Source organism: Prionailurus bengalensis, chromosome A3 (genome assembly GCF_016509475.1).
Source record: "Prionailurus bengalensis isolate Pbe53 chromosome A3, Fcat_Pben_1.1_paternal_pri, whole genome shotgun sequence".
In the NCBI taxonomy this organism is placed as follows: Eukaryota; Metazoa; Chordata; class Mammalia; order Carnivora; family Felidae; genus Prionailurus; species Prionailurus bengalensis.
The window spans coordinates 25,295,067-25,322,989 of record NC_057354.1 but is presented as its reverse complement, the minus strand read 5'-3'; the positions used below and the strand labels follow the sequence as shown (position 1 = coordinate 25,322,989).

At 47.4% G+C, this 27,923-nt stretch overlaps 1 protein-coding gene across 2 annotated transcripts in view; it reads left to right on the top strand.

Moving 5' to 3' along the window:
• ZNF341 (zinc finger protein 341) overlaps nt 1–26,703 on the top strand; it is a 46,389-nt gene extending 19,686 nt beyond the window's left edge. For both annotated transcript variants that reach the window (XM_043602564.1, XM_043602565.1), the window contains 9 exons: nt 781–871; nt 2,814–3,007; nt 3,244–3,434; nt 8,052–8,260; nt 15,541–15,637; nt 18,411–18,543; nt 21,578–21,689; nt 21,946–22,016; nt 24,151–26,703. In XM_043602564.1, the coding sequence (XP_043458499.1) occupies nt 781–871; nt 2,814–3,007; nt 3,244–3,434; nt 8,052–8,260; nt 15,541–15,637; nt 18,411–18,543; nt 21,578–21,689; nt 21,946–22,016; nt 24,151–24,680 (1,628 nt within the window). In that variant the 3' untranslated portion in view covers nt 24,681–26,703. The remainder of the gene's footprint in view (nt 1–780; nt 872–2,813; nt 3,008–3,243; nt 3,435–8,051; nt 8,261–15,540; nt 15,638–18,410; nt 18,544–21,577; nt 21,690–21,945; nt 22,017–24,150) is intronic.
• Nucleotides 26,704–27,923: the final 1,220 nt, after the last annotated feature.

Below are 27,923 nucleotides of genomic sequence, written 5' to 3'. Positions count from 1 at the left end.
TGCTAGCAAGGGACAGGAGCAGTGTCAGAAAGTGGTGGTGGAGAGGGAGGACACAGAAATCAAGAATTTTTCAGGGGCTTTCCAGTCAACTACCTCCAACCTTCCTTTCATAAATATCTGTGTGCCAGAGTCAGCGTCAGGTACTGAGGATCCAGCATTGTGGTCCATGATTTCTCTGACCTCCATTACAGTTAATGGAAGAGACAGACAGGGAAAACAGGATAACCATTTATGGGTTGCTCCAGGCAGGAGATTGACGGGGTTCTATGATTGAGAATACTGGGGAGAGACTAGAAAATGCCGCTACCTATCCATCTAGGGATGAGAAGGAAGCAGCTTTGTGGCCCTCTGAGGGATGAGCACACCAGGCAAGGGGGAATAGCTGGTGTAAAAGCCCTGAGGTGGGACCATGCCTGAGGTCTTTCAGGGTTAGAAGGAGCCCACCGCAACTGGATGGAGAGAATGATGAGGTTAGCAGGAAGCAGAGGATGCATAGCCCTGTAGGCCCCAGCAGAGAGGTTGGCTTTTATCCTAGGGCAGAGGGGAGCCTTTTGGGGGTTGTTCTCTCTCTCTTCCAGCCAGAGCATGTCCTGGGCTTTCCTCCTCCAGGCACTGTGAGAGGCTCACCTGTGCTCCATCCCATGCATTTGGGGATCTGGACCTCCCAGAGTCTGGGCTTTCTGGCCCCAGGCCCAAGGGGTAGAATGTCAGGAGGCTGCTCTTGTTGCCCTCAGTTGTACCCCCAGCCTCACCTTCCCCTGCCCCCACCTTGTTTTTCAGCTGCAGGGAAGCCAAAGGCTCAGAAACTCAAGTGCTCATACTGTGACAAGTCGTTCACCAAAAACTTCGACCTTCAGCAGCACATCCGCAGGTACCACTGGGTGTGGTGGGCCAGGTGGCTCTGGCGGGGGCAGTGGGAGGGCATCCACAGTAGAAGCAAGGCTCCCCGCCCAGACCCCTTGGCCAGGGTGGTGACCAAGGCCCCATCCATCCTGTCGTGGTTCTCAGACCATTGGGCCAAGTCAGGATGGTTTTCCCTCTGCTGTTGGGAGCAGCAGGAGGGATCTGTGAAAGCTGTAGGGCCCGTCCGCTCTAGTGGGGACAGTCCGAGTGGGGTGAGGTGAGGGGAGAAATGTACTTGAACTGTAGGACCTTCACAGGTGTGAGGGGTGCCTCAGTCCTCACCTCTGCAGAAAGGACCGACCTCAAGAGCTGCCATGATCTGCGAATAGGACTACGAGTTCTGCTCACTCGGGACAAACCGTGATCCCTCCTGTCCCAAGAACACACAGGGAGCCCCTCTGGGCCCAGGTTTTTCCATCTGTGAAGTGGAGGGGTGAACTTATTTGGTGTTTCTCACAGAACGAGTTGCGTTGGTACCTGAGATGAATTTAGGTGGTTTGTGAATATGGTGTTGAGAAGTTCTGAAGGATACAGGAAATTATTCAAGTATTCGCTTTTTGGTTTCTTTCAGTCCTTAGAGAGTCAAAGGAGAAAGCCTCAGTCTGGTGCTAGTCTGTCCTGAATGCCTCTCCTATACTTGCTCGTCTTTTATAGCAAAGAGAGAGAGAAGGAGAGAGCACATGGATGCGTGTGCACGTGCACAGGCTCAGATTCCAGTCATGGCGGGCAGCAGCTTCTCACTAGACTAGGGCGTCTCGGCCTTGGCACTGTTGACGTTTTACATCACATCATTCTTTTCTGTGAGGGGCTAACCTGTGCCTGGCAGAGCGTTTAGCTGCATCCCTGACCTCTAACATGAATTAGATGCCAGCGACACCACTCACACCTCACCTGTAACAACCTGAAATGTCTCCAGACATTGCTGAATGTCCTCTGAAGGGCAAAATCAAACTCGGTTGAGACCCACTCGTCCACACTAGTGTGTTCAATAGAACTTTCTGCAGTGATGGAAATGCCCAAATTGGCACTGTACCCAGTAGGGTAGCCACTAACCACGTATGGCTGTTGAGCACTTGAAATGTGGCCAGTATGACTAAGAAATGGAATTTTTTCTTTTAAATTTAAATCATCCTGTGTGGCTTGTGTCAACCTTACTGGACAGTGCAGCTTTGGGTCTTAACAATACTGTTTTTTAAATTGTTGCATTTTTTTGGTTACTTTGTATTTATGACAAGTGGTTTTCCATATACAGTAACAACAGGAAGCTCAATTTTTAAATTATTTTGAGTTTTAAAAAAGTGGGTTGATTTGAAGGAAAATACTAAATAATGATACAAATGCTGTGCTGTGACTATGCTATTTCTCCTTCAAATAATAAATCCCTATTTAGGGGCGCCTGGGTGGCTCAGTTGGTTAAGCATCTGACTTCGGCTCAGGTCATGATCTCACAGTTGGTGAGTTCAAGCCCCGAATTGGGCTCTCTGCTGTCAGCACAGAGTCTGCTTCAGATCCTCTGTCCCAGTCTCTCACTGCCCCCCGACCCCGCCCCTGCTCGCCTTCTCTTTCTTTCTCTCCCTCTCAAAAATAAATAAACATTTAAACAATAATAACCATAAATCCCTATTTGGATGGGCTTAACCAGTTAGGAAATGTTTTCTTTCACAGTATGAGATGGCCACAGAGAAGGTCAGCTCCAGGGCTGGTTGACTCAGTAACTCAGTAATGTCACCAAGAGCCCGGGATCTTTCTGTCTCTGGCCTGCCTGCCTCAGCAAGAGGGCTTAACTTCATGGTGTCAAGAATGATGGCCAACAGCATCTCTGTGTGGGCCTTGTTGGGGGCTGTGAGCTCCTATGTTGAGGTCACATCCCGATTCCTACGTAAGGTGCTGACAAGCTTTGTTTCCTACAGCCACACCGGTGAGAAGCCCTTCCAATGCATTGCATGTGGCCGTGCCTTTGCCCAGAAGTCTAATGTCAAGAAACACATGCAGACTCATAAGGTGTGGCCCCCAGGGCGTAGTGGTGGCACTGTCTCTCGCAACTCTGTAACTGTACAGGTCATGGCCCTCAACCCCAGCAGGCAGGAGGACGAGGAAAACACAGGTAAGGGGAAGTGGAGAATACCATCGTTCCCATACCTATCCTCGGAAGCTTCATGGGTTTTATTCCTAGCTGTGTGACCTTGGGCAATCTCCTTGACCTCTCTGGGCTTCAGTCTACTTTATGTATAAAATGGGGCATCACATGAAAGGAGGGATGGCAAGTATGCGTGGCAGACTGTCTGTCCTGACTCTTCTTCTGCACTTCTCAGTGACTTCCTTCCCTGGTTTTCTCCACAGGTTTGGGCCAGACCCTGTCGAGTGCCCCACAGCCCCAGGCCTTGCCCACAGCAGGTGAGGATGAGGGGGACAAGCTGGAGGCCAAGCAGGTGGTCCTCATCGATAGCTCCTACCTGTGCCAGTTCTGCCCCAGCAAGTTCAGCACCTACTTCCAGCTCAAGTCCCACATGACCCAGCATAAGAATGAGCAGGTAGGTGAGTGGTGGGCAGCGGGAGGCCACAGCCACCCTAGTTGTGAGCACTGGCTGCTGCTGAGGTCTTGAACACTGCCCAGAGAGGGACGGGAGTGGGCCTCAGTTGCCGTGAGCTACCATCTAACCACCGGGATAGGCAGGCCAAGCTTCCCCTCGCTGGGTGGGGCTAGTTCACTGGGCCATTATGGTGTGAGGCCAAGGAAGGAAGCCCATCTCTTATTAGGGGTCATATAATGGAGGAATTGGACATGAGAAAAATTCTTAATACCCCAAGAAACTTTAATGTCTAAAAACCTACCCATGGGGATATAGGACCACAGTCTTTTTTTTTTTTTTTTAATTTTAATGTTTATTTATTTTTGAGAGAAAGACAGAGTGTGAACAGGGGAAGGACAGAGAGAGGGAGACACAGAATCCAATGCAGGCTCCAGGCTCTGAGCTGTCAGCACAGAACCCGACACGAGGTGGAACCCACAAGCCACTAGATCGTGACCTGAGCCAAAGTTGGACGCTTAACTGACTGAGCCACCCAAATTCACCTTTGTTGAAATGTACACTTCAGTGGTTTTCAGTTTATTGATAAATTTGTGCATCCATCACCACTATCTAATTCCAGAATATTATCATCATCCCAAAAAGAAGCCCTATACCCATTAGCTGCCACTCCCCCCTTTCCCCAGTCCCTGGCAACCACTAAAACTATTCTTTGTCTGTATGGATTTGCCTATTCTGGACATTTAATATAAATGGAATCACATGATATTTGGCCTTTTGACATCATGTTTTTAAGGTTCACCCATGTATTAGCATGTATTGGTACTTCATTTTTGTGGTAGAATAATATTCCATTATATGGCCATAGCACATTTTGTTTATCTTTTCATCAGTTAATGGACATTTGGGTTGTTTCTGCTTTTCGGCTATTGTGACTAACGCTTCCATGGACATTTGTGTACAAGTTTTGTCTAAACATACATTTTCAGGGGCGCCTGAGTGGCGCAGTCAGTTGAGCATCCAACTTCAGCCAGGTCACGATCTCACGGTCCGTGGGTTCGAGCCCTGTGTCGGGCTCTGGGCTGATGGCTCAGAGCCTGGAGCCTGTTTCCGATTCTGTGTCTCCCTCTCTCTCTGCCCCTCCCCCGTTCATGCTCTGTCTCGCTCTGTCCCAAAAATAAATAAAAAACGTTGAAAAAAAAATTAAAAAAAAAAATAAACATACATTTTCAGTTCTCTTGGGTATCAACCTATGTGTGGAATTGCTAGATTATATAGTAAGTCTATTCCAGTCTTTATTTTTTAAAATAAGTTTTATTGTTATTTTTTTCTTCTTATAAAAGTATCATGTATCCAATGTAGAATTAGAAAATTCAGAAAAATGTAAAGAATGTATAGGTTTAAAGAATGCATTTATTATATGCTGGGCACCCTGCTAAGTGCTTTACATTCAATATTTTATTTAATCTTCATAACAACCTTAGAGATAGGCATTTTCAGTATACACAAATGAAGAAACTGAGGCCCAGACGGGTGAAATGACCCATCCAGAGTCACACTGCCAGTAACTGACTGGGTCAGGGTTCAAAGCCAAACCCTATGTCAGTAACCACCTTGCAATGCACCATCCCAAGAATGCAGCACAAAATCCAATATATTTTGTGGAGCTCCTGGGGTATTATTGTTATTACAATTGGGATTGGTCTACACATATTATTTTGAATTGTGCTTTTTTTTTCTGATAGCTTTTTTTTTTTAAGCTTTTTCTCTTGGATGAATTATAGATTCATAGGAAGTTGCAAAGATGGTACTGAGATGTCCCTTATGCCCTTCAGTCAGTTTCCCTCGGTGGTTACATCTTACATAACGACAGCATGATACCGAAACTAGGAAACTGACATTGGCATGCAGTAATGGTTCTGTGCCATTTTACCACCTGTGCAGGTTTGCAGGTTTGGGTAACCACCACTGCCATCACGGTACAGAACTATTCCATCACCACAAAGACCTTCCTTGTGCCACCGCTCATTAGTTACACCTACTCTCCTCTTCCCTAACATCTTTAACTTCTGGAAACCACTCATCAGTTCTCCATCTTCGTGAGTTTGCCATTTTGAGAACGTTGTACAAATGGAATCATCCATACAGGGCCTTTTGAGATTTAAAAAAAAATTTTTTTTTTTTTTAGCATTTGTTTATTTTTGAGAGAGAGAGAGAGAGAGAGAGAGCGTGCACAAGGAAGGGGCAGAGAGAGGGGGGTACAGAGACTCTGAAGCAGGCTCCAGGCTCTGAGCTGTCAGCATAAAGCTAGATGCAGAACTCAAACTCATGAACCACGAGATCATGACCTGAGCCAAAGTCAGACGCTCAACTGACTGAGCCACCTAGGTGCCACGAGATTTTTTTTTTTTAATAAGCATAAATTCTCTTGAGATTTGTGCTTTCTATTTTTTAACCTAATTTTATCTTCTGAGAATTTTCTCATGTCGCTAATTTTAAAAAACATAATTTTTAACAGTTGTACTTTTAAAAATCCCATTGTTTTAACATTTTGGATATTAACTGTATTTTGCTATTGTAAACAAAACTACAGGGAGCAACACTGTAATCAAATATTCATCCAAATCTCTGGCTTATACCTTAGGATTGATTCCCAGCAGGGGGGTTGATGAAATTAAGTTAGGATACCCATGGGGCAAATCATAGGAAACTTTGACTCAGACTGCTAACACAATTAAGAGGTTTATCATTGCACATAACAAGAAAATACAAGATTGGGCAGCTCCAGGCCTGAAACAGTCAGTTGACTCAATCCAACATCAGGAACTCTGTGTCCTTCCCACTCTTGTCTCTGCCATCTCAGGGTATGACCTTGTTCTCTACTGATGGCTTATCTGTGGTTATGGGATGGTAGTCACTCTTTCTAGGCAGCAGTCCAGATATAGTGTTATCCATGAGCAAAAAGGGGCTCGCTTCTCTGTGCCTTTTTTAGGGGCAAGAAAATTTCCTAGAAGCCCTCTGTAGATCTCTCATTAGTTGGAGCTACTGCATGCACTCAGTCACTTAGGAATTCATTATTACTTGCAAATAATAAGACAACTAGCTTACTAGGTAAGGTTTTACTTCCCTCATGTTATAAAAAGCTGTAAGTAGTCAATGTTGGGCTTATATAGCAGGTCAGATATGTCATCATAGACTCAGGCTTCCCCTAGTTTTCAGCCCTACTATTCTGAGCATGTAACTTTTCTCCTCAAGGTTGCGTAGTGGCTGCTGTATCTCCAGTCATCACATCTGTATTCCAGTCAGGACAATTGAGAAAAGCAGAGGGGATTTCTCCTAGGAAGCCTCTGCCTTTTTTGTTCTGGAGTAACCCCTTCCCTAAAGACCACTGCCTGCATATCACTGGCAAGAAAGGATGCAGATGGCTGACACTGGATGAAAGGGAGCCAGGGAGATCAAGTGTTTTAACTGGGCATGTTGCCACTCTGAAGAAATCAGGATTCACTTTGTTAGGGAGAAGGAACATGTGGGATTGTGTAGGCAGTCAGGAATATATTTGTCAAAGTCTAATTTGGGGGGCACCTGGGTGGCTCAGTCAGTCCAACTCTTGATTTTGGCTCAGGTCATGAGCTCACGGTTCATGGGTTCGAGCCCCACATCAAGCTCTGCGCTGGCAGCAAGGAACCTGCTTGAGATTCTTTCTCTCCCTCTCTGCCCCTCCGCAGCTCACACTTGTGTGCTCGGTCGCTCTCTCTCTCTCTCTCTCTCTCTCTCTCTCTCCCCCTCCCTCCCTCAAAAATAAATAAATAAATAAACGTTAAAAAAAGGTATACTTTTCAAAATTTAAAAACATAATTTTCAAGTGAATGACATAGTGAACATAAGCCAGAATTTTACAGAACTCGTTAATAAGGAAACTGGAAGGATGACAAAGCCAGTTCAAAAGAGGATATGAGACTTTGGTATTTATACCTGTGTATAATTATGTCAGTGAAAAAAGGGAATATTCAGAAAAGATTGCTAAGGTAGATGCAAATCTGGTTAATGTCCTAGACGGCAATAAAGCCCATGACCTGTGGGGTTACCCTTTCTGCTTGACAAAAATCATTTACATCGAATCTGTTTTCTACAAGTAAAAATTTAACTATAGAGTCTGGATCCTAATCAATAGTAAATAGTCAAAACGAGACCCATCCCCCGGAGAGCGAGAGGGCCGTAGGCAGGCTTGTTAGATAGCACCGCTCAGAGTGAGGTTCCCAGAGCAGCCGCTTCAGCGTTTCCTGGGCACATGTTAGGAATGCCACATATTCAGGCCACCCAGACCTGCTGAATCAGATGCTCTGGGGGTGGCACTCAGCAGTCTCACTGTGATGGACTCAAGTCGGAGAGCCACCACTCTAGTACAAAAATGGAAGGACACGATGTCGTCCTTTTACCGTATTTCCAGGTTTGGGGTAATTTTTCTAAATCTAGCAAGGTCACACAGAGCCTGAAGGAAGGGTAATGGGGCCCTTATGACTGGCTACAGAGAGAGGACTCTATAATCAAAATAAAACAGGGCTCCGGCAGCAGGAGAGCGGGGGAACAGCCTGCCTCCCCTGCCCTGTGTCTTCCCCCAAGGTGTACAAGTGTGTGGTCAAAAGCTGTGCGCAGACCTTCCCGAAGCTCGACACATTTCTGGAACACATCAAGAGCCACCAGGAGGAGCTGAGCTACCGCTGCCACCTCTGTGGCAAGGACTTCCCCTCGCTGTACGACCTGGGCGTGCACCAGTACTCCCACAGCCTCCTGCCACAGCACAGCCCCAAGAAGGACAGCGCCATCTACAAGTACGTGCCCTCCCACTGCCCGTACCCCGTCTCCCTGCGGGGACTCTGAGGGCCAGTGGGCTCGGTGGTTCTGACTGCTAAGGACCCGTGGGAACAGATGCTGGCCCTCCTGTCATTCTTCAACTTGGCAGATGTTGATCCTAAAAAATAATCTTAAAAAGGAGAAACCAATATTTTTTCCTTCATGGGGGGAAAAGTGTGGATTTTTTTCCCCTCTAAACTAAAAATATCATGAAAGTATTAGTTTGTCTAATAATCTACAAAATTTAGGTTACAGTCAGAATGGTACCCAGATTCGTCGAATGCAACGGAATGAGCAAGCACATGTTGGAAAGCCAAAATCATAAAAACAAGATGCATTTGTTTTTATAATCTATAAAATGTGGGTTAAAGTTGCAGCTCTATGCTGATTCTTAGGGTGGACAGGGAATGAACCAAGTGTAGATCTCGTTTGGGGTAATTCTTTCTGACAATCCTTTACAGCATTTTAGTCTTCTGTTGCGGTCATAGGGGTCTGGCCACATGCGTTTCATCCTTGGATCTTCAGATCATTCTCATCGGAGCTAGCAGTCCTGTGACCATCCTCACTGAGTTTCTCTTGGTGGTTTTCTGGTCCCTTTTCCAGACTCTCTTTAGTTATCTGCATACACCCAACATCACTTTCATGCCTTTGGGAAATCCCACAATTTTGCCCTGCAGTCATTTTGCTGTGCATTTGCCCTGTGACTTCTGGTAGCAGCTGCCTCATAAAACCTGGCATGTAGTACATGGGAATAGATGTTAGTGATAAGCAAAGAGGGGTATTTGTCTGGGGACTTCTCCCAGTTCTCAGTGAATATTTTCATGTTGGAATGGTTTTGCTTCTCTGTACAAACTTGTACCTATAGGGATTTGGCTGATAACCTCTGTTAGTGAGGCATAACTCCTGGGAGATACTTCTCGGGTTCAGAGATAAGTAAATACAGCCCTTGAGTTTAGAATGCACAGGCTTCTTAGGGGGATGGGTGTGTAAATGTGCTTACCATATACTCTGATAAAATGCTAACATACATGTAGATATGAGATAGAGAAGTACCACAGTGGGATGTACGGCAGGGAAGGTATCCCTGAAGCGGTGATATCTGAACCGAGTTTTGAAGGACGAATAGGAGTTTGCTAAGTAGACGGTAGGGTAGAGTGCATTCCTAGCAGGAGGAACAGCAAGTGTGGAGATATAAAATAAAACAGCAAGTGGTTTAGAATGATTGTTGTGTAGAGCTAAAGTGAGAGAGGATGTTTAGATGTACCCCAGGGGATGTTTAGAAATTAGGGCCAGGATATGAAGGGCCTTGCAGAAATCACAAAAGCTTTGAGAAATTAGCGGGAGCACTGGGACTGAAATGGGTGTAGGGCAGCTTGCCTGGGGGCGATTGGGAAGTGGAGCCAGAGAGGCAGGAAACCAGACAAAGCTTTGGCCAGTTAAGGGGTGGAGATTTCTAGTTAGTGATGGGTAATTCCCTTTTGTACTCAAGGGGCATTTTATTTTGCTTTTGCCCTATCAGTTTATTGATTATCTGTGAGTTCCTGTGGCTGTGTGGCTCTCTGGAGTGAGAAGCCAAATAAAAGGAAGGGAACATCTACTAGGGGCCAGGCTCTGTCTTAGGGACATTGATCCCTGCAATCCTGGGAGGTAAGTGGTCATATTAGTCAGCTCCGGCTGCCATAACACGATACCACAGACACATGGTCTTCTTATAAGGGCACTCTGTCAATGACGAGGACCCCACCCTCATGATCTCATTTAAACATAATCACCCCCAAAGGTCCTATCTGTAAATACCATCACATTGAGGGTTAGGGCTTCAACACACAATTTTTGGAGGGTCACAGTTCAGTTCATAGCCGTGGTGTTCTCCCCATTTTGAAGATGAGGACACAGAGTCTCAGGGAGAAATGACTTGCCCACCAGAGTAACAATGTCAGCACAGAGCTGAGATTCAAACTCTTGTCTGGAACCTTGGAAGCCTCACAGCTCTGGTCTTGGAATCTGTAGGCTAAGGGTTAAGCCCAGTACTAATGGCTCTGTGTCTACAGTCAATTTCTTCTTCTAGGTTCTCTTACAAGGGTTACAGTGCCAGTAACCCTTTGTAGCCATTGAAACTCTTGGCCCAAAAGTTAAGGCCTGCCGTGGCAGGCCACCATCTGGATGGCCTGAGAATGGTGTGGTGTCTTGAGTAATAATGATAAGGGCTCCGGAGCCACCTGTCTGTGCTCAAATCCCAGCTTGACTACATGCCCAGTAGATGACCTTGGCAAGGTATTTGGCCACTCTGACCCTCTGTGTCCTCATCTGTGAGATGGGGATAACTATAGTGCCTACTGTGTGGGATTATCTATGAGGATTAGTTAAGACGACTATGAGGCTCTTAGACATGATACCTGGAACAGAGTAGGTGCTCAATAAATGTCATTGCTGCAATTATCATTATTTGTACAATTTAGATATAGGTTTGGTTGCATGCAATAGAGACTCCAAATAACTGTGGCATAAGTGAAGTGAGAATTTATTGCTGTTTCACAGTAATGTTTGGGCAAGTAGAGTGGCTTCATACTATTTTCAGGGTCCCAGGCCACATTGGTCTCTCTGCTCTGCTCCCTTTGGACCACATTGCCTTGGCCTGCCTATGGTGCCTTCCCAAACCCCAAGCCCCTCAAGTTAATTTTATGTGTGCCACTATATATGTGCTATATATTGATTTTTTTCCTTTTAAAAGTAAGATTTATTGTTTTTTTTTCTTTTTAAAAAATTTTTATTATTATTTTTTATAGCAAAGAGAGGGCATTTTTTAAAGTTTATTTATTTATTTTTGAGAGAGAGTGTGTGTGAGCAGGGGAGGGGCAGAGAGAGAAGGAGAGAGAGAATCCCAAGCAGACTCTGGGCTGTCAACACAGAGCCCAAAGTGGGGCTCAAACTCACAAGCTGTGAGATCATGACCTGAGCCGAAGTCGGATGCTTAACCAACCACCCAGGTGCACCTATTGATTTTTTTTTTTTCTATTTACAAAAGTTATCCACGTTCAATGCAGAGAAAAAGATTTTTTTTTAATTGCACAAAAAAAGCTCAAAAAAACAAAACCCCCTGCCATGCAAAGATAATCCCTCTTAGCTTCTTGATACATGTTATTTGATCTGTGTCAGTACTAAGCACGTTTAGAGGTAGAACTGTCACAGGCTGTATGTGAGTCAGGTCATCCCAAACACAGTTACTGACTTCGGTGAAAATTCACTGTGCCGTCTTCCTGTCCCACAACTTCTGACAAACTGAAACATGATGTGATCACTGTATATACACATGGTGTGTGTTATCACAACCATAATATGGATATCTTTGCTTCTCGGCACAAACAGACCTGCCTCATCTCTTTATTTTATTTTATTTTTTTTTTATTTTTAAGAGGCTCCATGCTCAGCGCAAAGCCCAATGCAGGGCTTGAACCCATGACCCTGAGATCAAGGTCTGAACCAAGATTAAGAGTTGGACACTTGGGCCCCTGGGTGGCTCAGTCGGTTAAGCGTCGACTTTGGCTCAGGTCACGATCTCACGGTTGGTGAGTTCGAGCCCCACATCAGCCTCTGTGCTGACAGCTCAGAGCCTGCTTCAGATTCTGTGTCTCCCTCTCTCTCTGCCCCTCCCCTGCTTACTCTCTCTCTCTCTCTCTCTCTCTCTTTCCCTCAAAAATAAAATAAAACATAAAAAAAATTGTTTTTAATAAATAAATAAAAGAGTTGGACACTTAACCGACTGAGCCACTGAGGTGCCCCTGCCTCATCCTTTTAAATGGCTCCTTGGTATTCGGTTGTACATGCCAAATTTATGTAACTGGTCCTTTATTGCAGGATAGTTGGGTTTTTTTCCAGTTTGTCTTTATTACAAACAACACTACAGAGAACAACTTTGTACATACATGTTTGCTCACTTGTAAATAAGTTCCTACGGACGCCAGGGTAGCTCAGTCAGTTAAGTGTCTGACTCTTGATTTCTGCTCAGGTCATGATTTCACAGTTCATGAGTTGGGACCCTGCATTGGGCTCCGCACACACAGTGTGGAGCCTGCTTGGGATTCTCTGTCTCCTCCTCTCTCTGCCCCTCCCCTGCTGGCTCTCTACCCCTCTCTCTCAAAATAAGTGAACATTAAAAAAAATAATAAGTTTCTAAAAGTGCTTTTGCAGGTCAAAGATTAATGGAGGAGGGGCGCCTAGCTGGCTCAGTCGGAAGAGTGCCTGACTCTTGATCTCAGAGTCGTGAGTTTGAGCCCCATGTTGACTGGAGAGATTACTTAAAAAAAAAAAAAATAGGGGCGCCTGGGTGGCTCAGTTGGTTAAGCATCTGACTTCACCTCGCGGTTCGTGGGTTTGAGTCCCGCATCAGGCTCTGTGCTGACAGCTCAGATTCTGTGTCTCCCTTTCTCTCTGCTCCTCCCCCATTCACGTGCTGTCTCTCTCTCTCAAAGCTAAACGTTAAAAAAAGTTTTTAATTAAAAAAAATAGTATTTAGTAAAATTTCTTTTAAAAAAGATCAATGAGGGCTTTAAAAAAGATTGATTACCGACTTCAAAAAATAATACAGTGCAATATTTATGAACTAAAAATGGGCATAGGATGAAAAGGAATTCCCCATCTATCCTGACCCCCTTCCCCATACCACAGACAGTCATTTTCAGGAACTTACTTTGACATAATTTCAGACTTCCAGAAAAAACATATCCTTCACCCAGATTTCCCAACTGTTAACTCTACCACATTTGCTTTATTATATTTTGAGCTATTTGAAGATTATTTGCTGGCATGATGCTCTTCTACCCTTTGTCTTTAGTGTACATTTTCTAGAAATAAGGGCACCCTCTTACATAAGCGCTGTGTAGTTCTCAAAATCAGAAAGTTAAACCAATACAGTTCTGTTGCCTAATCTATAGACCTTATTCAACAATCTCCTATTATTTCAATAACATCCCTTATAGACAAAAATTTGTTTTTTCTGGCCTGGGATCCCATCTAGGATCACACGTTGCATTCAATTATTGTGTCTTTTTATCCTCCTTTAAGCTGGAACAGTTGCTCACTCTGTCTTTGTCTTTTATGACTGTGGTATTTTTAAAGAGTGTAGGCTGGCTATTTTGTAGAATGTCCTCGGTTTGGGTTTGTCGGATTTGACCTCAGGTTAGATGCAGGAGTGGCATCACACAAAGTGCTGCTCAGTCCTCAGTGCATCGTATCAGCAGGCACATGACGTTGGTTTGCCCCCGCTCTGGGGATGTTACCTTGGATGACTTAGGGTGGCATTTCTGGCAGGGAGTTTTAATTTTAATGCTTATTGCTAAGCATTATTGCTTATTGCATTTTGAGCTTATTGCTAAAATACCTCCCACACAAACCTGTGTCTCCTCATTGCTAAAGCCCATGAAGTTCCTCTCCCATCTCACCAGTTTGCAAGGTCTCTGTCCCCCCAGTAGCTCTGCTCCCAGCTGACTTGCTCTTTCTTTCTTGCCATCTGGAGGCATTTAGGCTGTGGTTTTCAGAGTGTGGTCTGAAGGGGTCCCCTGGGCCTGCCACAGGTGCAGCCTGCCTGTGGGTTTCCCGTGGTGGCCCTGGTGTACCGATGTCCAGGCCCGTGTGTCTGTTTTTGGCACAAATTGCTCACCTACCTGTGAGCATTCCTCACTGGAACCTCATCATAAATGGGCCCATTGCCGGCAAATGTTTTTATAGTCAGGAGACTGGAGGGGTCTTTTCTTCAGAGTGGCTTATGACCTGAAGGCTTGTTAACCAGTGATATTAAGAGTAGAGACTGCGGAGGCACCTGGGTGGCTTAGTCGGTTGAGTGTCCAACTTTGACTCAGGTCATGATCGCACGGTTCATGAGTTTGGGCTCCATGTTAGGCTCCTGCTATCAGCGTGGAGCCAACTTTAGATCCTCTGTCCCTGTCTCTGCCCCTCCCCCACTTGCACTCTCTCTCTCAAAAATAAATAAACCTTTAAAAAATAAAGCGTGTTAAAAAAAGAGTAGAGACCACACTTATAATGCTGTTTTGATTTACGAGCTGTTTGGCATGGTTGTGTCCTTTGATTCTTGTGACAATCTTAAGAATTAACAAGAAGCAGGCCCATTTGGGATTCCTACCCCATTTTATGGATGAGGAAACTGAGGGTCAGAAATAAGAAGGTGCAAGGTCTGGACCCTTGTCTGTCTGACTCTTTCATATATAACAGATTGTCACTGGTGCTTCAAGCAGGTTATGAACGGGACAGATATGGTCCCTGCCTCTAGAGCCCAATTGCTGGTGAAAGAGACAGATACTAATCAAGTAAGCAAACAAGTAAGTAATAATTATAAATAGTAAGTGCTAAGGAGAAAACAAAACTGGGTGATGTAGTTGGGGGGTGCCCAGGGGTGGGCCATAGGGGACAGCTTGAGACAGGATGGTCAAGGAAGGCATCTCTAAGGAGGTGACATTTGAGGTGAGACCTAAAGGAGAAGAAGGTGCTACCCAAGGGAATACTTGGGGAAGAGTGTTCCAGCTGTCAGGAACAGCAGGTGAAATGGCCCTGAGGTAGGAAAGAGTTTGGTGTGTTCAACAAATATTAAGGAGGCCAAGGTGGCTGGGGCAGAGTGAGGTGGGCAGTGGAGAAAGATGAAGTCTGACAGGTAGGAGTGGTCAAGCCACTAGAGCCTTGAAGGGCCTAAGCAAGGATGTGACATGGTCTTATTTATTGATTGACTGATTGATTGATTGATTGTTGATTTTCATTTTTAAGGACTCGTAGGGTGCCTGGCTGGTTCAGTCAGTAGAGCATGCAACTCTTTCTTTTTTTTTTTCTTTAATTTTTTTTAACGCTTATTTATTATTATTGAGAGACAGAGAGACACAGAGTGTGAGCAGGGGAGGGGTAGAGAGCGGGGAAGAACAGAATCTGAAGCAGGCTCCAGGCTCCGAGCTGTCAGCACAGAGCCCGATGCGGGGCTCAGACTCGCAAACTGTGAGATCATGACCTGAGCCGAAGTCAGTCGCCTAACCGACTGAGCCACCCAGGCACCCCAAGCATGGAACTTTTGATCTCAAGGTCATGAGTTGGGTGTGGAGCCTATTAAAAAAAAAAAAAAAAAAAAAGGAATGAATTAAATGTAGAATTTTGCCTCCTAGTGTTGGCCCTGGGAGGAGGAGAATAGCTGGTTCCTGTGTCTGTGGGGCCAGCCCAGCCTCCATACACTGCTCTGTCACCTCTCATGCTCCTTTCCGTGTAGGTGTGTCAAATGTGTCAACAAATACTCTACTCCTGAAGCCCTGGAGCACCACCTGCAGACCGCCACTCACAACTTCCCCTGCCCGCACTGCCAAAAGGTGGGTACCACTGCCCTTTCCCAGCTGGGACAGCAGTTGGGGCTGAGAGGTGGTAGAGCAAACACCTCACTGTCTCCTTCTCCCCTCCCGCCTCAGTACATGCAGCAAAGCCTAGGCTTGTCTCCGCAGACTTGTCTCCATGGACTTGTCTCCATAGGCGCTTCACCTTTGAAGAGTAGGGGACCTGCCTGGCCCATCTTAGCCATTAGATGCCACACATGGTCATCCTGGAGCTGCTGCTGGGCCAGGCCAGGCCAGGCTGCGCTAATGTAGGGTGAGGCCTCTTCTGGGCCCAGGCCCAGCATCAGGACAGCAGCCTCCAGCTTCCTGATGTATTATGCTTGTTATCATTGGTTCTTCTTTTCAGTGAATGTGAAAACCATCACTGAAGCCTGTCCTTTAGTGTCATCAGCTAGCCAGGCAGTGTTCCGATTTCTGAGTGTCTCAGAAACATCGTAATTTTTAGAAAATGTTTATTTATTTATTTTTGAGAGAGTGCACGCACCTGCCTGTGCGCAGGGTTGGGGAGGGGCAGAGAGAGAGAGAGGGAGAGAGAGAATCTTTTTTTTTTTAAGTTTATGTATTTATTTTGAGAGAGATAGGGTCCTAGTGGGGGAGGGGCGGAGACAGAGAGAATCTCAAGCAGGCTCCGAACTGTCAGTGCAGAGCCCGATGTGGGGCTCAAACTCATGAAATCATGAGATCATGACCTGAGCCAAAATCAAGAGTCAGACACTTAACTGACTGAGCCACCTAGGCACCCCAAAGCATCATAATTTTTATAAGGTTTATTTATTTGAATCAGACTCACATACTCCAATTGGTTGATATAACCAAAATTTCTATTAACAGTTTCTCCCACAAGTGCTCCTTTTTTTTCCCCCTTTTAATTTATTTGTTGAAGAAACGGGGCCATTGGTCTTGTGGAGTTTCCCAAAGTCTGGATTTTGCTGATTGCATCCCCCTAGTGTGTTTAACTGGTTTCTGTTGGGGTGCCTGGGCGGTTCAGTCAGTTGAGCATCCAACTGTTGACTTTGGCTCAGGTCATAATCTCACAGTTCGTGGCTTCAAGCCCCACATTGGGCTCTGCGCTGATGGTGGGGAGCTTGCTTGGGATTCTCTCTCTCCCTCTCTCTCTCTCTCTGCACTTTCTCTATCTCTCAAAATAAATAAACTTAAATAAATAAATAAAATTTTGACTGGTTTCTTTATTCTACTCATTTTCTTACAGCCTTACACAGCAGATTTCCCAGGACAGCCCTCGTTTCACTTCAGCCTCATTGTAGATGTTTCTGATTATGTATATAGCCTAATTCGGGGCTTTGGTATTTGTGTTCCAAATAAAAGTATCATGAGTTGAAAAAGAACCATGTGCCACATGCTGTCCTGAGCATCTTATCTGAATTGAGTCATTTAACTCTAGGAGGCATACTATTACGATTCCCATTTTACAAATGGGGAAACCAAGTTACAGAAAGATCACCTAGCTAGGAAATGGTGGACCTACTAAGTAGTTGAGTCTGTAACCTTGACTACTTCTCTGTAACGAATGAAAAAAATGAATGAATAGCCTTCCTATGGCTGGAGAGGAAGGAGATTTTGACTTCCATGGTTTCTGGCTCTTCCTTACCTTTTCATTCATTTCTTCAGTTACTTACTCATCTTTTCATTTTTTTCTTTTTCATGTAAGTCATTTCATACAGGCCCTGTGCTGGGAAATGAAAGTTCCTCTGCCCTCTTAGAGATCTCATAAAAGCCAAGGGTTATAATTCAGGGTTAGATGGGTTAGATGGTGACTTTAAAAATGTAGATGGAGGCGCCTGGGTGGTTCAGTCAGTTAAGCATCCGGCTCTTGATTTAGGCTCAGGTCATGATCTCACAGTTAGTGGATTCAAGCCCCATGTCAGGCTCTGTGCTGAGTGCAGAGCCTGCTCGGGATTCTCTCTTTCTCCCTCTCCCCCTGCCCCTCCCCCACTCATGCACCCATGTGTGTGTGCACGCGCTCTCTCTCTCTCTCTCACTCAAAATAAATAAGCATTTTAAAAAAATGTAGATGAACAGGGATGCTTGGCTGGCTCAGGCAGTAGAGCATGCAACTCTTGATCTGGGGGTCATGAGTTTGAGCCCCACATTGGGGATAGAGTTTTCTTAAAAAACAATAAATAAACAGGGGCGCCTGGGTGGCTCAGTCGGTTAAGCATCCGACTTCAGCTCAGGTCATGATCTCACAGTCCGTGAGTTCAAGCCCCATGTCAGGCCCTGTGTTGACAGCTCTGAGGCTGGAGCCTGCTTCGGATTCTGTGTCTCCATCTCTCTTTGCCCCTCCCCCGCTCATGCTCTGTCTCTCTCACTCTCAAAAATGAGTAAATGTTAAAAAAAAATGTTTTAAACACAAATAAACAGATAAACAGATGGTAAACAAATAAATATAGATGAACATTCAAGGGCAGGATTTGTTTTGCCTGGCACGGCATTGAAAAGTCAGAGAGGGCTTCACAGAAGCAGTGACACCTGAGTTGGGTCTTGAAGGATAAATAAAAATTTGTCAGGCTAAGAGAGAAAGGCCCTCTGGGTAGAAAAAATAGCCTGGCAGAAGCTCAGAACATGCATTGTGGGTGAGTAGTGGGAGTCATGAGGTTCTAAGCCTGACACTGGGCCCTGATCCTGGTGGGAGAATGGTTTCCACAACTGCTGGGAATGAGGAGCCCCTTGAGCTCAGGAGGTGGTGAGGGTTAGTGAGTCAGACCTAATGCCAACTCGTCTCTTCTGCCAGGTGTTTCCTTGTGAGCGCTACCTACGGCGTCATCTGCCCACCCACGGCAGTGGGGGCAGGTTCAAGTGCCAGGTGTGCAAGAAGTTCTTCCGGCGAGAGCACTACCTCAAACTGCATGCTCACATCCACTCAGGTGAGTGCCCTGCCCCCCATCAACTCCTGCCCAGCCCCCCTCCCTCTCTCTTCCCTTTCCCACCCCCCTCTAGCCTTTGCCCTTGTCTTTCTCCAGCCTTCTTCTCCCTCCCCGTCTTGTCCGTCCCCCGCTCTCTCTTCATCCCCCTCCCCATCTCCTTTCTGGACCCCTACCCACCTGCCCTCTCAAGTGAACAAAGGGTTCCCACCAACACTAAGGTAGAGCTGAATCTCTGTAGGCTGGTGGGGAGGACTCTTGGCTCTGCCCCCAACAGCTCACTCAGGCCATTCTGAGCCCCTAGGGGTGGGGGTCCTGTTCTCACTACAGAATTCCCACCCAACCCCCTCTCCTTGGCTCCCCAGTTGAGACACATTGACATTTTCTTTTCTTTTAAGTTTTTTTTATTAAGTTTATATATTTATTATTTTTGAGAGAGAGCACAAGGGAGAGACAGAGAGAGAGGTAAAGAGAGAGAATCCCAAGCAGGACTCATGGCTGTCAGTGCAGTGGCTCAGTCGGTTAAGCGTCCGACTTCAGCTCACATCATGATCTCATGGTTCGTGAGTTCGAGCCCCGCATCAGGCTGGTTGCTGACAGCTCGGAGCCTGTTAGCTTCAGATTCAGGCTAGTTGCTGAAGCTCAGAGCTTCAGATTCAGTGAATCTGTCCTGAATCCCCATCTCTCTGTCCCTCCCCAACTTGTGCTCTCTTCCTCTCTCTCTCAAAAATAAACATTTGAAATAAATAAGTAAATAAATAAATAAAAACTTTTTTTAAAAATAATAAATCTTAAAAAGTGTATGCATTGGTAATTTTGGTAGATATTACCAAATTACTCTGTTTATAGTTTTAAAAATTATTATGCAAGGGGCACCTGGGTGGCTCATTGGGTTAAGCATCTGACTCTTGATTTAGGGTTGGGTCATGATCTCGAGATTCATGAGATCGAGCCCCATATTGGGTTCTACCCTGCTGGGTTAGAGCCGACTTGGGATTCTCTCTGCATCTCTCTCTGCCCCTCCCCACTGTGTTCTCTCTCTCCCTCTCTCTCTCTCTCTCTCTCTCTCAGAATTAATAAATATTAAAAAATTTTTGTTCAAAAGTATATGCTTATTTTAAAAATGAAGCAGTATTAAGGGCACCTGGGTGGCTTGATCGGTTAAGCATCTGACGTCAGCTCACGTCATGATTTTACAGTTCGTGAGTTCAAGCCCCAAATTGGGCTCTCTGCTGTCAGCGCACCGCCTGCTTCGGATCCTTCATCCCCCTTTCTCCCTGCCCTTCCACTACTTGCGTGCACATGCTCTCTCTCTCTCTGTGTCTCTCAGTCTCTCTCTCTCAAACAAAACAAAATAAAATAAATGAAGCAGTATAGAAGTACATAAAGTAAAATGTTAAGTTCTCCCTTCAAATCCTAATTGTTACCGGTAGTTTGGTGTGTACCCTCCCTCAACTTTCTCCCTGCATATTCTGTGTGTATACAAACACCTATGACTAGGGCCATTTGGGAGTATGAGGATTGCATTTCTTTTCATTTTTTGTCTTAAGCTGTTCTACAAATTTCTTTCCTTACTTAGCAGTATGGCCAGGAGATCTTTCCAGATCAAGAAACACAGATGGACACTAATCTTTTTAATGACTGCAGAGCATTCCATTATAAGGACCAGAATTTCCTTAATCACCGGGTTGGCATTTTTCAAAAGTACTTTGTTCATTCCAGAGAGAGAACAGAGAGGAAATAATGGCAGGCAATCCAGACAGTCCAGACAGCCCAGTAACAGTCCTTTTCCACAGGACAGGTTGTAAGCCCTGATGAGAGCTGTCAGGTGAGAGCTGCTTTCCTCCCCTCCTGCCCCCCCCCACCGCCCCCCACCAGATTCTTTTGCAGCCGACACGAGGAGCCACTCAGGTAGACTCTGCATCACACTGCTGGGCCGGCGTCTTAGTTCCCCCAAACACTAGGTGGAGACCGTGACCTTCAGTTTTCTCATCCAGTACTTACCTCATAGTTCATTACAACGATTCCAGTAGATAAGGTATAATTCCCCTCTCTGCCTCAGTGGGCCCCTTTTAGTAAATGCCACAACCATTCACCTGTCACTCAGGCCCACCTTAGACTCGTCCTTGACACCCTTCCCCTCACACCCCACAGTCAATCCATTGGCAAAGGCTGCCGATTCTGCCTTCCTGACGTTGCCTGTACTGGCTGCTTCCCATGCCTCCACCCCCACCCCTTCACTGTATTTTCTGCATGCAGCTAGAAGGAGACTGTGAAACTCTTAAGTCAGATCGGTCCTCCCTCTGCTCAGCCACTCTGGTGGCTTCTCCTCTTGCTCAGAGTAAAAACCCAGGCCTTCCAGGCTCTCCCTGTTGGGCCAGGCTGTCTCGCTAACCTCCCTTTCTGCCTCATTCTCTCTCCCCTACTCTGTTCCAGCCATACTGGCCTCCCCTGTCTTCAGACATACCACACACTCCCACCTTTCCTTCAGCCTGGGACCCTGACTCTGGTTTCCATCATGGCTTGCTCCCCTCCTACCTCACATCTCCCTTCTTGTCTCATCAGAAAGGCCTTTTTTCTTTTCTTTTCTTTTCTTTTCTTTTCTTTTCTTTTCTTTTCTTTTCTTTTCTTTTTTAAACTTCAATCTTTATTTATTTATTTTTGAGAGACAGAGATAGAGCATGAGCAGGGGAGGGGCAGACAGAGAGGAAAACACAAAATCTAAAGCAGGCTCCAGGCTCTGAGCTGTCAGCACAGAGCCCAACGTGGGGCTCAAACCCACAAACCATGAGATCATGACCTGAGCCAAAACCGGACATTTAACTTACTGAGCCACCCAGGCGCCCCAAGCCTTTTCTGACCGCCCTCTCTGAAATAGCTCCCTTCTTCTCCTTGGAAAAACAAAGTCATGAGGAATGGGAAAGGCTGTTTTCTCCCAGGCCACTTCTTTAGAGGAGCTGCTACCCTCTAGTGTGCCCCATATTTGGACTCCATCTCATGGGGCTCCCTCCCCCACCTCCATCTGTGTCTTCTACAGGTGAGAAGCCCTACAAATGCTCTGTGTGCGAGTCTGCGTTCAACCGTAAGGACAAACTGAAGAGACACATGTTGATCCATGAGCCATTCAAGAAATATAAATGCCCCTTCTCGTGAGTAGAAACTGGCATGAGTGGGAGGGGCAGCTTTACCCAGCAGTGGGACACAAAAACGTCAGGGCTGAGTTTCTGAAGGCCCTCTCTCCTTTTTCCTGCTGTGGGCCTGGCCTGCCTACCTATTCCCCTCTCTGCTTCCCAGCCTGGCCCTTTGGGTAAACAGGAAGTCCCTCATGCCCTGCACTAGCACAGAGGCCAGCAAGAGAGTCCTGAGTTTGGTGAGATCCCTCTGACCAGTGGTTTTGGGTTCTAGGACACACACGGGCTGCAGTAAAGAGTTCAATCGGCCGGACAAACTGAAGGCTCATATCCTCTCCCACTCTGGTAAGTGACTCCTGGACCTATCAACAGGGTCTGGTTCAGCTCAAAGTCCCTGGGGCAGGCCCTCTGGAAACAGCAGGCACATCCCATGTGGCTTTTTTTTTTTTTTTAACGTTTTATTTATTTTTGAGACAGGGAGAGACAGAGCATGAACAGGGGAGGGTCAGAGAGAGGGAGACACAGAATCTGAAACAGGCTCCAGACTCCGAGCTGTCAGCACAGAGCCTGACGCGGGGCTCGAACTCACAGACCGTGAGATCATGACCTGAGCCGAAGTCGGCTACTTAACTGACTGAGCCACTCAGGCGCCCCTCCCATGTGGCTTTTAATCACTGCCTGGTATATTCCAGCCAACAGACTTTTGCTCGTGTGAGCCATGAACCAGGCCTGCATTAGGGACCTCAGGGTCCTACAGAGGTGAGTCAGATACAGTCCCCCGGGCTGAGGGGAAGCTGACCTAAGAGGAGATAGCTCATAAATCAGAGAGGGGCCCGGTGTGATAGAGGTGTGGATCAGGTGTGGAGGGAGATCAGATTCCAGCTGGCTCCAAGACACGGCCAGGAAGGCTCCTTGGTACCCTCAACAGAGCGGGGCAGGTGGGGTGTGGAGCAAGGGTCTTCACCCCGCTCCTCGGTTTCCCAGGGGCTCCATGGCTCTTCCTTGGGTGCTGCTGCATCCCCAGAGCAGCTTGGCTGTCTTTCCACATACCGTTTGGGCTAGAACATGGTTTCTTGGCACTATTGATATTTTGTACTGGCTGATGCTGTATGAGGGGGCTGCCATGTGCATTATAGGATGTTTAGCAATATACTAGCCTCTACCCTCTAGATGTCAGTGGCTTCTTCCCCACAGTTAGCACAACCACAAATGTCTCCAGGGGACAAAAGTCTCCTGGACGGTAAAATTGCCCCTGGTTAAGAATCATGGGTTTAAAGAAAGGATTTAGTTGCTAAAGATAGTTTGAAAACTGAGAGCGTAGAGTTGAGGACCTCGCAGACAGATGGCCTGAGTTTGATTTTTAGCACTAACACTGTCCTGCCGTGTTGCCTCATGCAAGTCTCTGCCCCTCTCTGAGCCTTCATCCGAGGGAGGCTGAGGAGAGCATGGCTCAGGCTGAGTGTGGGCTGGACTTGCCTTCATGGTGGATACGGAGGCACCAGTGACTCATTGAGTGAGTGACTATTGAGAACTTATCACATGTCAGACTCTGGAGGTGACATGGGGGAATCAGATGGGCAGATCCCCACCCTGCCCTCCTGGGGAAGCTTAGCATTCAGTGGCAAAGATTGAAAATGAACAACAAACAAATAAGTATGTTACAGAGAAGTATGCAGACTACAAAGACAGGAATAAACAGTGAGGGGGCAGAGAAAGATATGAGGCAGGTATCAGGGACAGTCTCCTGGAGGAGGTGACATGAGAGCTGTCTTAAGGGATGAGAAAAGCCAGGAAATAGCTTCCAGAAGGAGGGAGCAAGTACAAAATCTTGAGGCAGAGAAGGGACTGGGGGTGTTTAAGACCAGGAGAGGTGAGTGGGAGTATGGAGCTCAGAGAACAAGTGGGGGGAAGGAGGGAATGGGGCTGAGAGGTGAAGGGAGTGGTCAGACTGCACAGGGCTTTGTGGGGAACTTGGCAAATCACTGGAAGGTTCAGAGCAGAGAATGTCACAATCCTTTGTGTATTTCATGAAGCCATTTCTAGCTGCCCTGTGGGGATGGTCTGAGGGCGCCAGGGTGAGACAGACAGACCAGAGAGGAAAGAGATGATGGTGACCTGGCTAAGTTAGCTAAGGTTTGGGGGCTGAACATCCTATTCCAGGCAGAGGGAAACAGCAAGTGCAAAGGCCCAGAGGCAGGAGCCAGCTTAGTGCCCTGAGGAAGGCATGTGTGGCTGGCCGCGAGTCAGTGGCTGGAAGAAGGGGAGACATGAGACTGGCAGGAGAGCAGGGGCCCAGATCGCACACACGCTCAGCTGGGAGAAGTGGGGAGATGAGACTGGCAGGGAGCAGGGCCCAGATCACGCACGCGCTCAGAGGACAAGCCGAGAGACTGGGTTTTATTCCAAGTGTAGAGGTGCGGTTGCAAAGTAAGGGGTCTGAGTGCCTCTCTCTGACTTTGCCCCCCTCCCCCCACCCCAGGCATGAAGCTCCACAAGTGCGCCCTGTGCAGCAAGTCCTTCAGCCGCCGTGCCCACCTCGCGGAGCACCAGCGCGCCCACACGGGCAACTACAAGTTCCGCTGTGCTGGCTGTGCCAAGGGCTTTTCCCGACACAAATACCTCAAGGATCACCGCTGCCGCCTTGGGCCCCAAAAGGACAAGGACCTGCAAGCCCGGCGGCCCTCCCGGAGGAGGGCGGCCCCCCGCAGCGGCAGCAGTGGTGGGCGCAAGGTGGTGACCCCCCTGCCTGACCCGCTGGGGCTGGAGGAACTGAAAGACACAGGGGCTGGGCCTGTGCCGGAGGCTGCCCCAGGCAAGCCGCCCTTCTCAGAGCCAGATGCAGTGCTGTCCATCGTAGTGGGTGGCACGGTGGGTGGCGAGCCTGAGCTGGTAGTGCCTGGGCATGCCGAGAGCCTGGGCTCCAACCTGGCGCTGGCGGAGCTGCAGGCAGGGACTGAGGGCCCATGTGCCATGCTCGCTGTGCCTGTGTACATCCAGGCCTCAGAGTGATGGACCCGCAGGGTTTGCTCCCAGAGCCTGGCCTCATGCTCACCTTTGGGTCCAGACGTCAGGGGCCAGCTAGAGATTCTTTCCAACGGAAGTGAGCCATGGGCTGAAATCCTTTTGGAGTGTCATGTATAAACCCTGGCCTGTGGCCAGCCTGCCATGGCCCCAATTCTGCTGGAGAGCCCTGAAGCATTCTGGAATCTGAGGCAGGGCTGCCTACAGCTTCCAGGTCAGGGCAGTGGAGAGAAGAGAGATGGCCGAGCTGAGCAACCCCAGGGTCTGGCTGGTCCAGGCTGGTGTCGGCCCACCTAAGAGAGAAGACAGGGTGGTCCTGCCCGCCCCTCCTCTAGGCTGTCTTGGTGTGGCCTTTAGTCAAGCTGCTCTTCTGGAGGCCTGAGATTGTTAGAGCCCTGATCTGCTGGACCTTTTCATACACAGTCCCTTACGATATCCCCAGGTGACTCTGTGATGTAGGCATTTAGGCGGCACTCAAGTGTCATGGTTAAGAGTGCAGCTATCAGCCAGTTTTGGCTTCACATCTAAACACTGCTGCTCACTTGCTGTGTGACCTTGGGTAAGTCACTTTACCTCTCTGAGCCCTGTATTTCTCACCTGTACAGTGGGGGGTGGGATGACAGTTCAACTCCATAGGGCTGTCGTGGGGTCCAGTATGATGAAACGTGCAGAGGACTTGGCATAATGCTTGGCACTTGAAAAGTGCTCAATAAATGTTTTTATCAAAATGTGTACCCAATGGCTCAGGCCCAAGCCTTGGGAGTCTCTGCCCCTGGGTGGCAGCACTCCCTCCTCCAAAGTGTGTGGGGGCTGAGAGGTCCCATGGCCCCTTGCACACAGCTGTGCTGCCCTGTTAGCCATGGAGAGGTTTGATGCTCCCGGAATGGTTATTTCAGAGCATGGCCATGGAAGAGGTTTTAACTCACTTTTGAAAATGCAGGATCCTGGGCCTTGCCCCAAACGCTACTGCATCAGAAGCTCTGATCAGAGCCAGAAGTCCATCTCAAGCAGGCCTCTAGAATCCGTAGTTGCCCCCACCGCCAGCACTCTCTCCACCTCCCCAGCTAGTCCAGAGGAGGAGTGAATCAGGGAGGCAGGGAAGAGAAAGAGGACCTTGACCAGTGTTTCCTCATTTATATCCGCAACCACCCTGCTGGGCCACACTGGTCAGTTACAGGAGAGGAAACGGGCTGGAGAAGGGATAGGGTGGGGCGTGGCAGGGCTGTCAGGCTCAGTTTGATGACTCAGTTTCCTCGAAGGCTGGTACGTCCCTCAGACATCTGTGCTGGGGCTGTGGGCTGGAGCTGAGAGCAAGCCCATCTTCCCCTCAGGAAGGGTGTGATGCAGGAGGAACAGCAAGTGAGGAAGTGGCACACAGCTGAGGCAGTGAGAACTGTAAGCCCACCCAGCCTTCAGGGCCAGAGGAAGGACTGGCGAGGACTGAAGATCTGTCCAGGGGAGGTCACATTTGAGCTGGTCCTTGACACAGAATGTTTTGATGGATGGATAAAGGGCGGAAGGCATGCCAAGGGAGAGCGAGCCATGAGCAAAGCCTTCGAGGTATAATTCTGGGGCTAATGCAAGGTCCAGGGTGGCCAGAGATTTAGCGGTAGTAGGTAGATCATGACAATTGCTAATATGCTTCCAGCTTCCACCTGATGGACACTTCCACATGATGGGCACACAGCACTTCAGCCCCATCGGGTGGAAATTGTAACTTATTTTACAAATGAGGAAACAGACACAGAGCTCCTCGCCCAAGTTCACACAGCTAGTCAGTCACAGAGCTGGGATTCAGGCAGGAATGGCCTGCCTCCATGTGCTGTTAGCCACTTTGCTCTATTGAAATAGGAGTTGATGTCGAATCAGAGATACTCTTGGTTAAAGAATTTGGATTTTATTCTCTACAGTGGAGGAGTCATGGGAGACATTAAACATTTTTAACAATCGTGACATTAAATAAAATGTTAAAAAATCACATCTCCATCCTAATACACCTGTTTAAGTTATATTTCTGTCTCTGCCTATCAGTATACACACGCATGAACATTTACCAATAATCGTGAAGGCTAATGTTGACTAGGTACCTGTGCCATGCCTGACATGTCCTAAGCACTTTGAGGTGGGTGCTACTTCTAATTCCATTTTATGGCCGAGATGAGGCAAAAGGCACAGGGAGGTTAAGCAGCTCCAAATCACACAACAGTAAGTGGCAGAGCCAGGCCACAGACCAAGGGACATATTGGGGCACCTGAGTGGCTCAGTCGGCTATGCATCTAAGTCTTGGTTTCCGCTCAGGTCATGATCTCACAATTAGTGGGTTCGAGCCTCATGTCATTATCAGAGTGGAGCCTGTTTGGGATTCTCTCTCCCTGCTCTCTCTCAGTCCCTCCCCTGCTCTCTCGCTCTCTCTCTTTCTCGAAGTAAATAAATAAACATTAAGAAAAAAAAACAAGGAAAATATCAAGTCCTAATATTTTTTTTTAATTTTTTTAAATTTTTTTTTTAACGTTTATTTATTTTTGAGACAGAGAGAGACAGAGCATGAATGGGGGAGGGTCAGAGAGAGGGAGACACAGAAGCTGAAACAGGCTCCAGGCTCTGAGCGGTCAGCACAGAGTCCAACGCGGGGCTCGAACTCACGGACCGTGAAATCGTGACCTGAGCCAAAGTCGGCCGCTTAACCGACTGAGCCACCCGGGCTCCCCAAGTCCTAATATTTAATAGATGCACAGTTGGACTGCAAGGGAGGAAGCTTGGACCATAATAACTAAATCCCTCCTAGGTAGGCAGATGGGATGACTGAGCCCTAGAAAGGGGAAGGCCCTTGGTCAAGGGTCACTCTAAGTTGACAACAGAGCTGCTCCAGGACCCCAGAGTCCCTCATAGACCTCCAAGATGCTGGGAGAATGAAGTGTAAAGAGGGTCTGTCCTGAGCATCCAGGGTCCCATAGATTTTGACATTAAGCAGAGCTAGTTTGAATCCTGACTCTGCCCCTTCCCAGCTGTGTGACTATGGCAAGTCACTTCACTTCTCTGAACCTCAGTGGCCTCATATGTCAAATGGGGAGAATAATAGTATCTACCCAACAAGGTTATTAGAATTCAGAGGGAAGGGGCACCTGGGTGGCTCAGTGGGTTAAACATCTAACTTCAGCACAGGCTATGATCTCAGGGTTCATGAGTCCGATCCCCGCAGCGGGCTCACTGCTGTCAGCACGGAGCCCACTT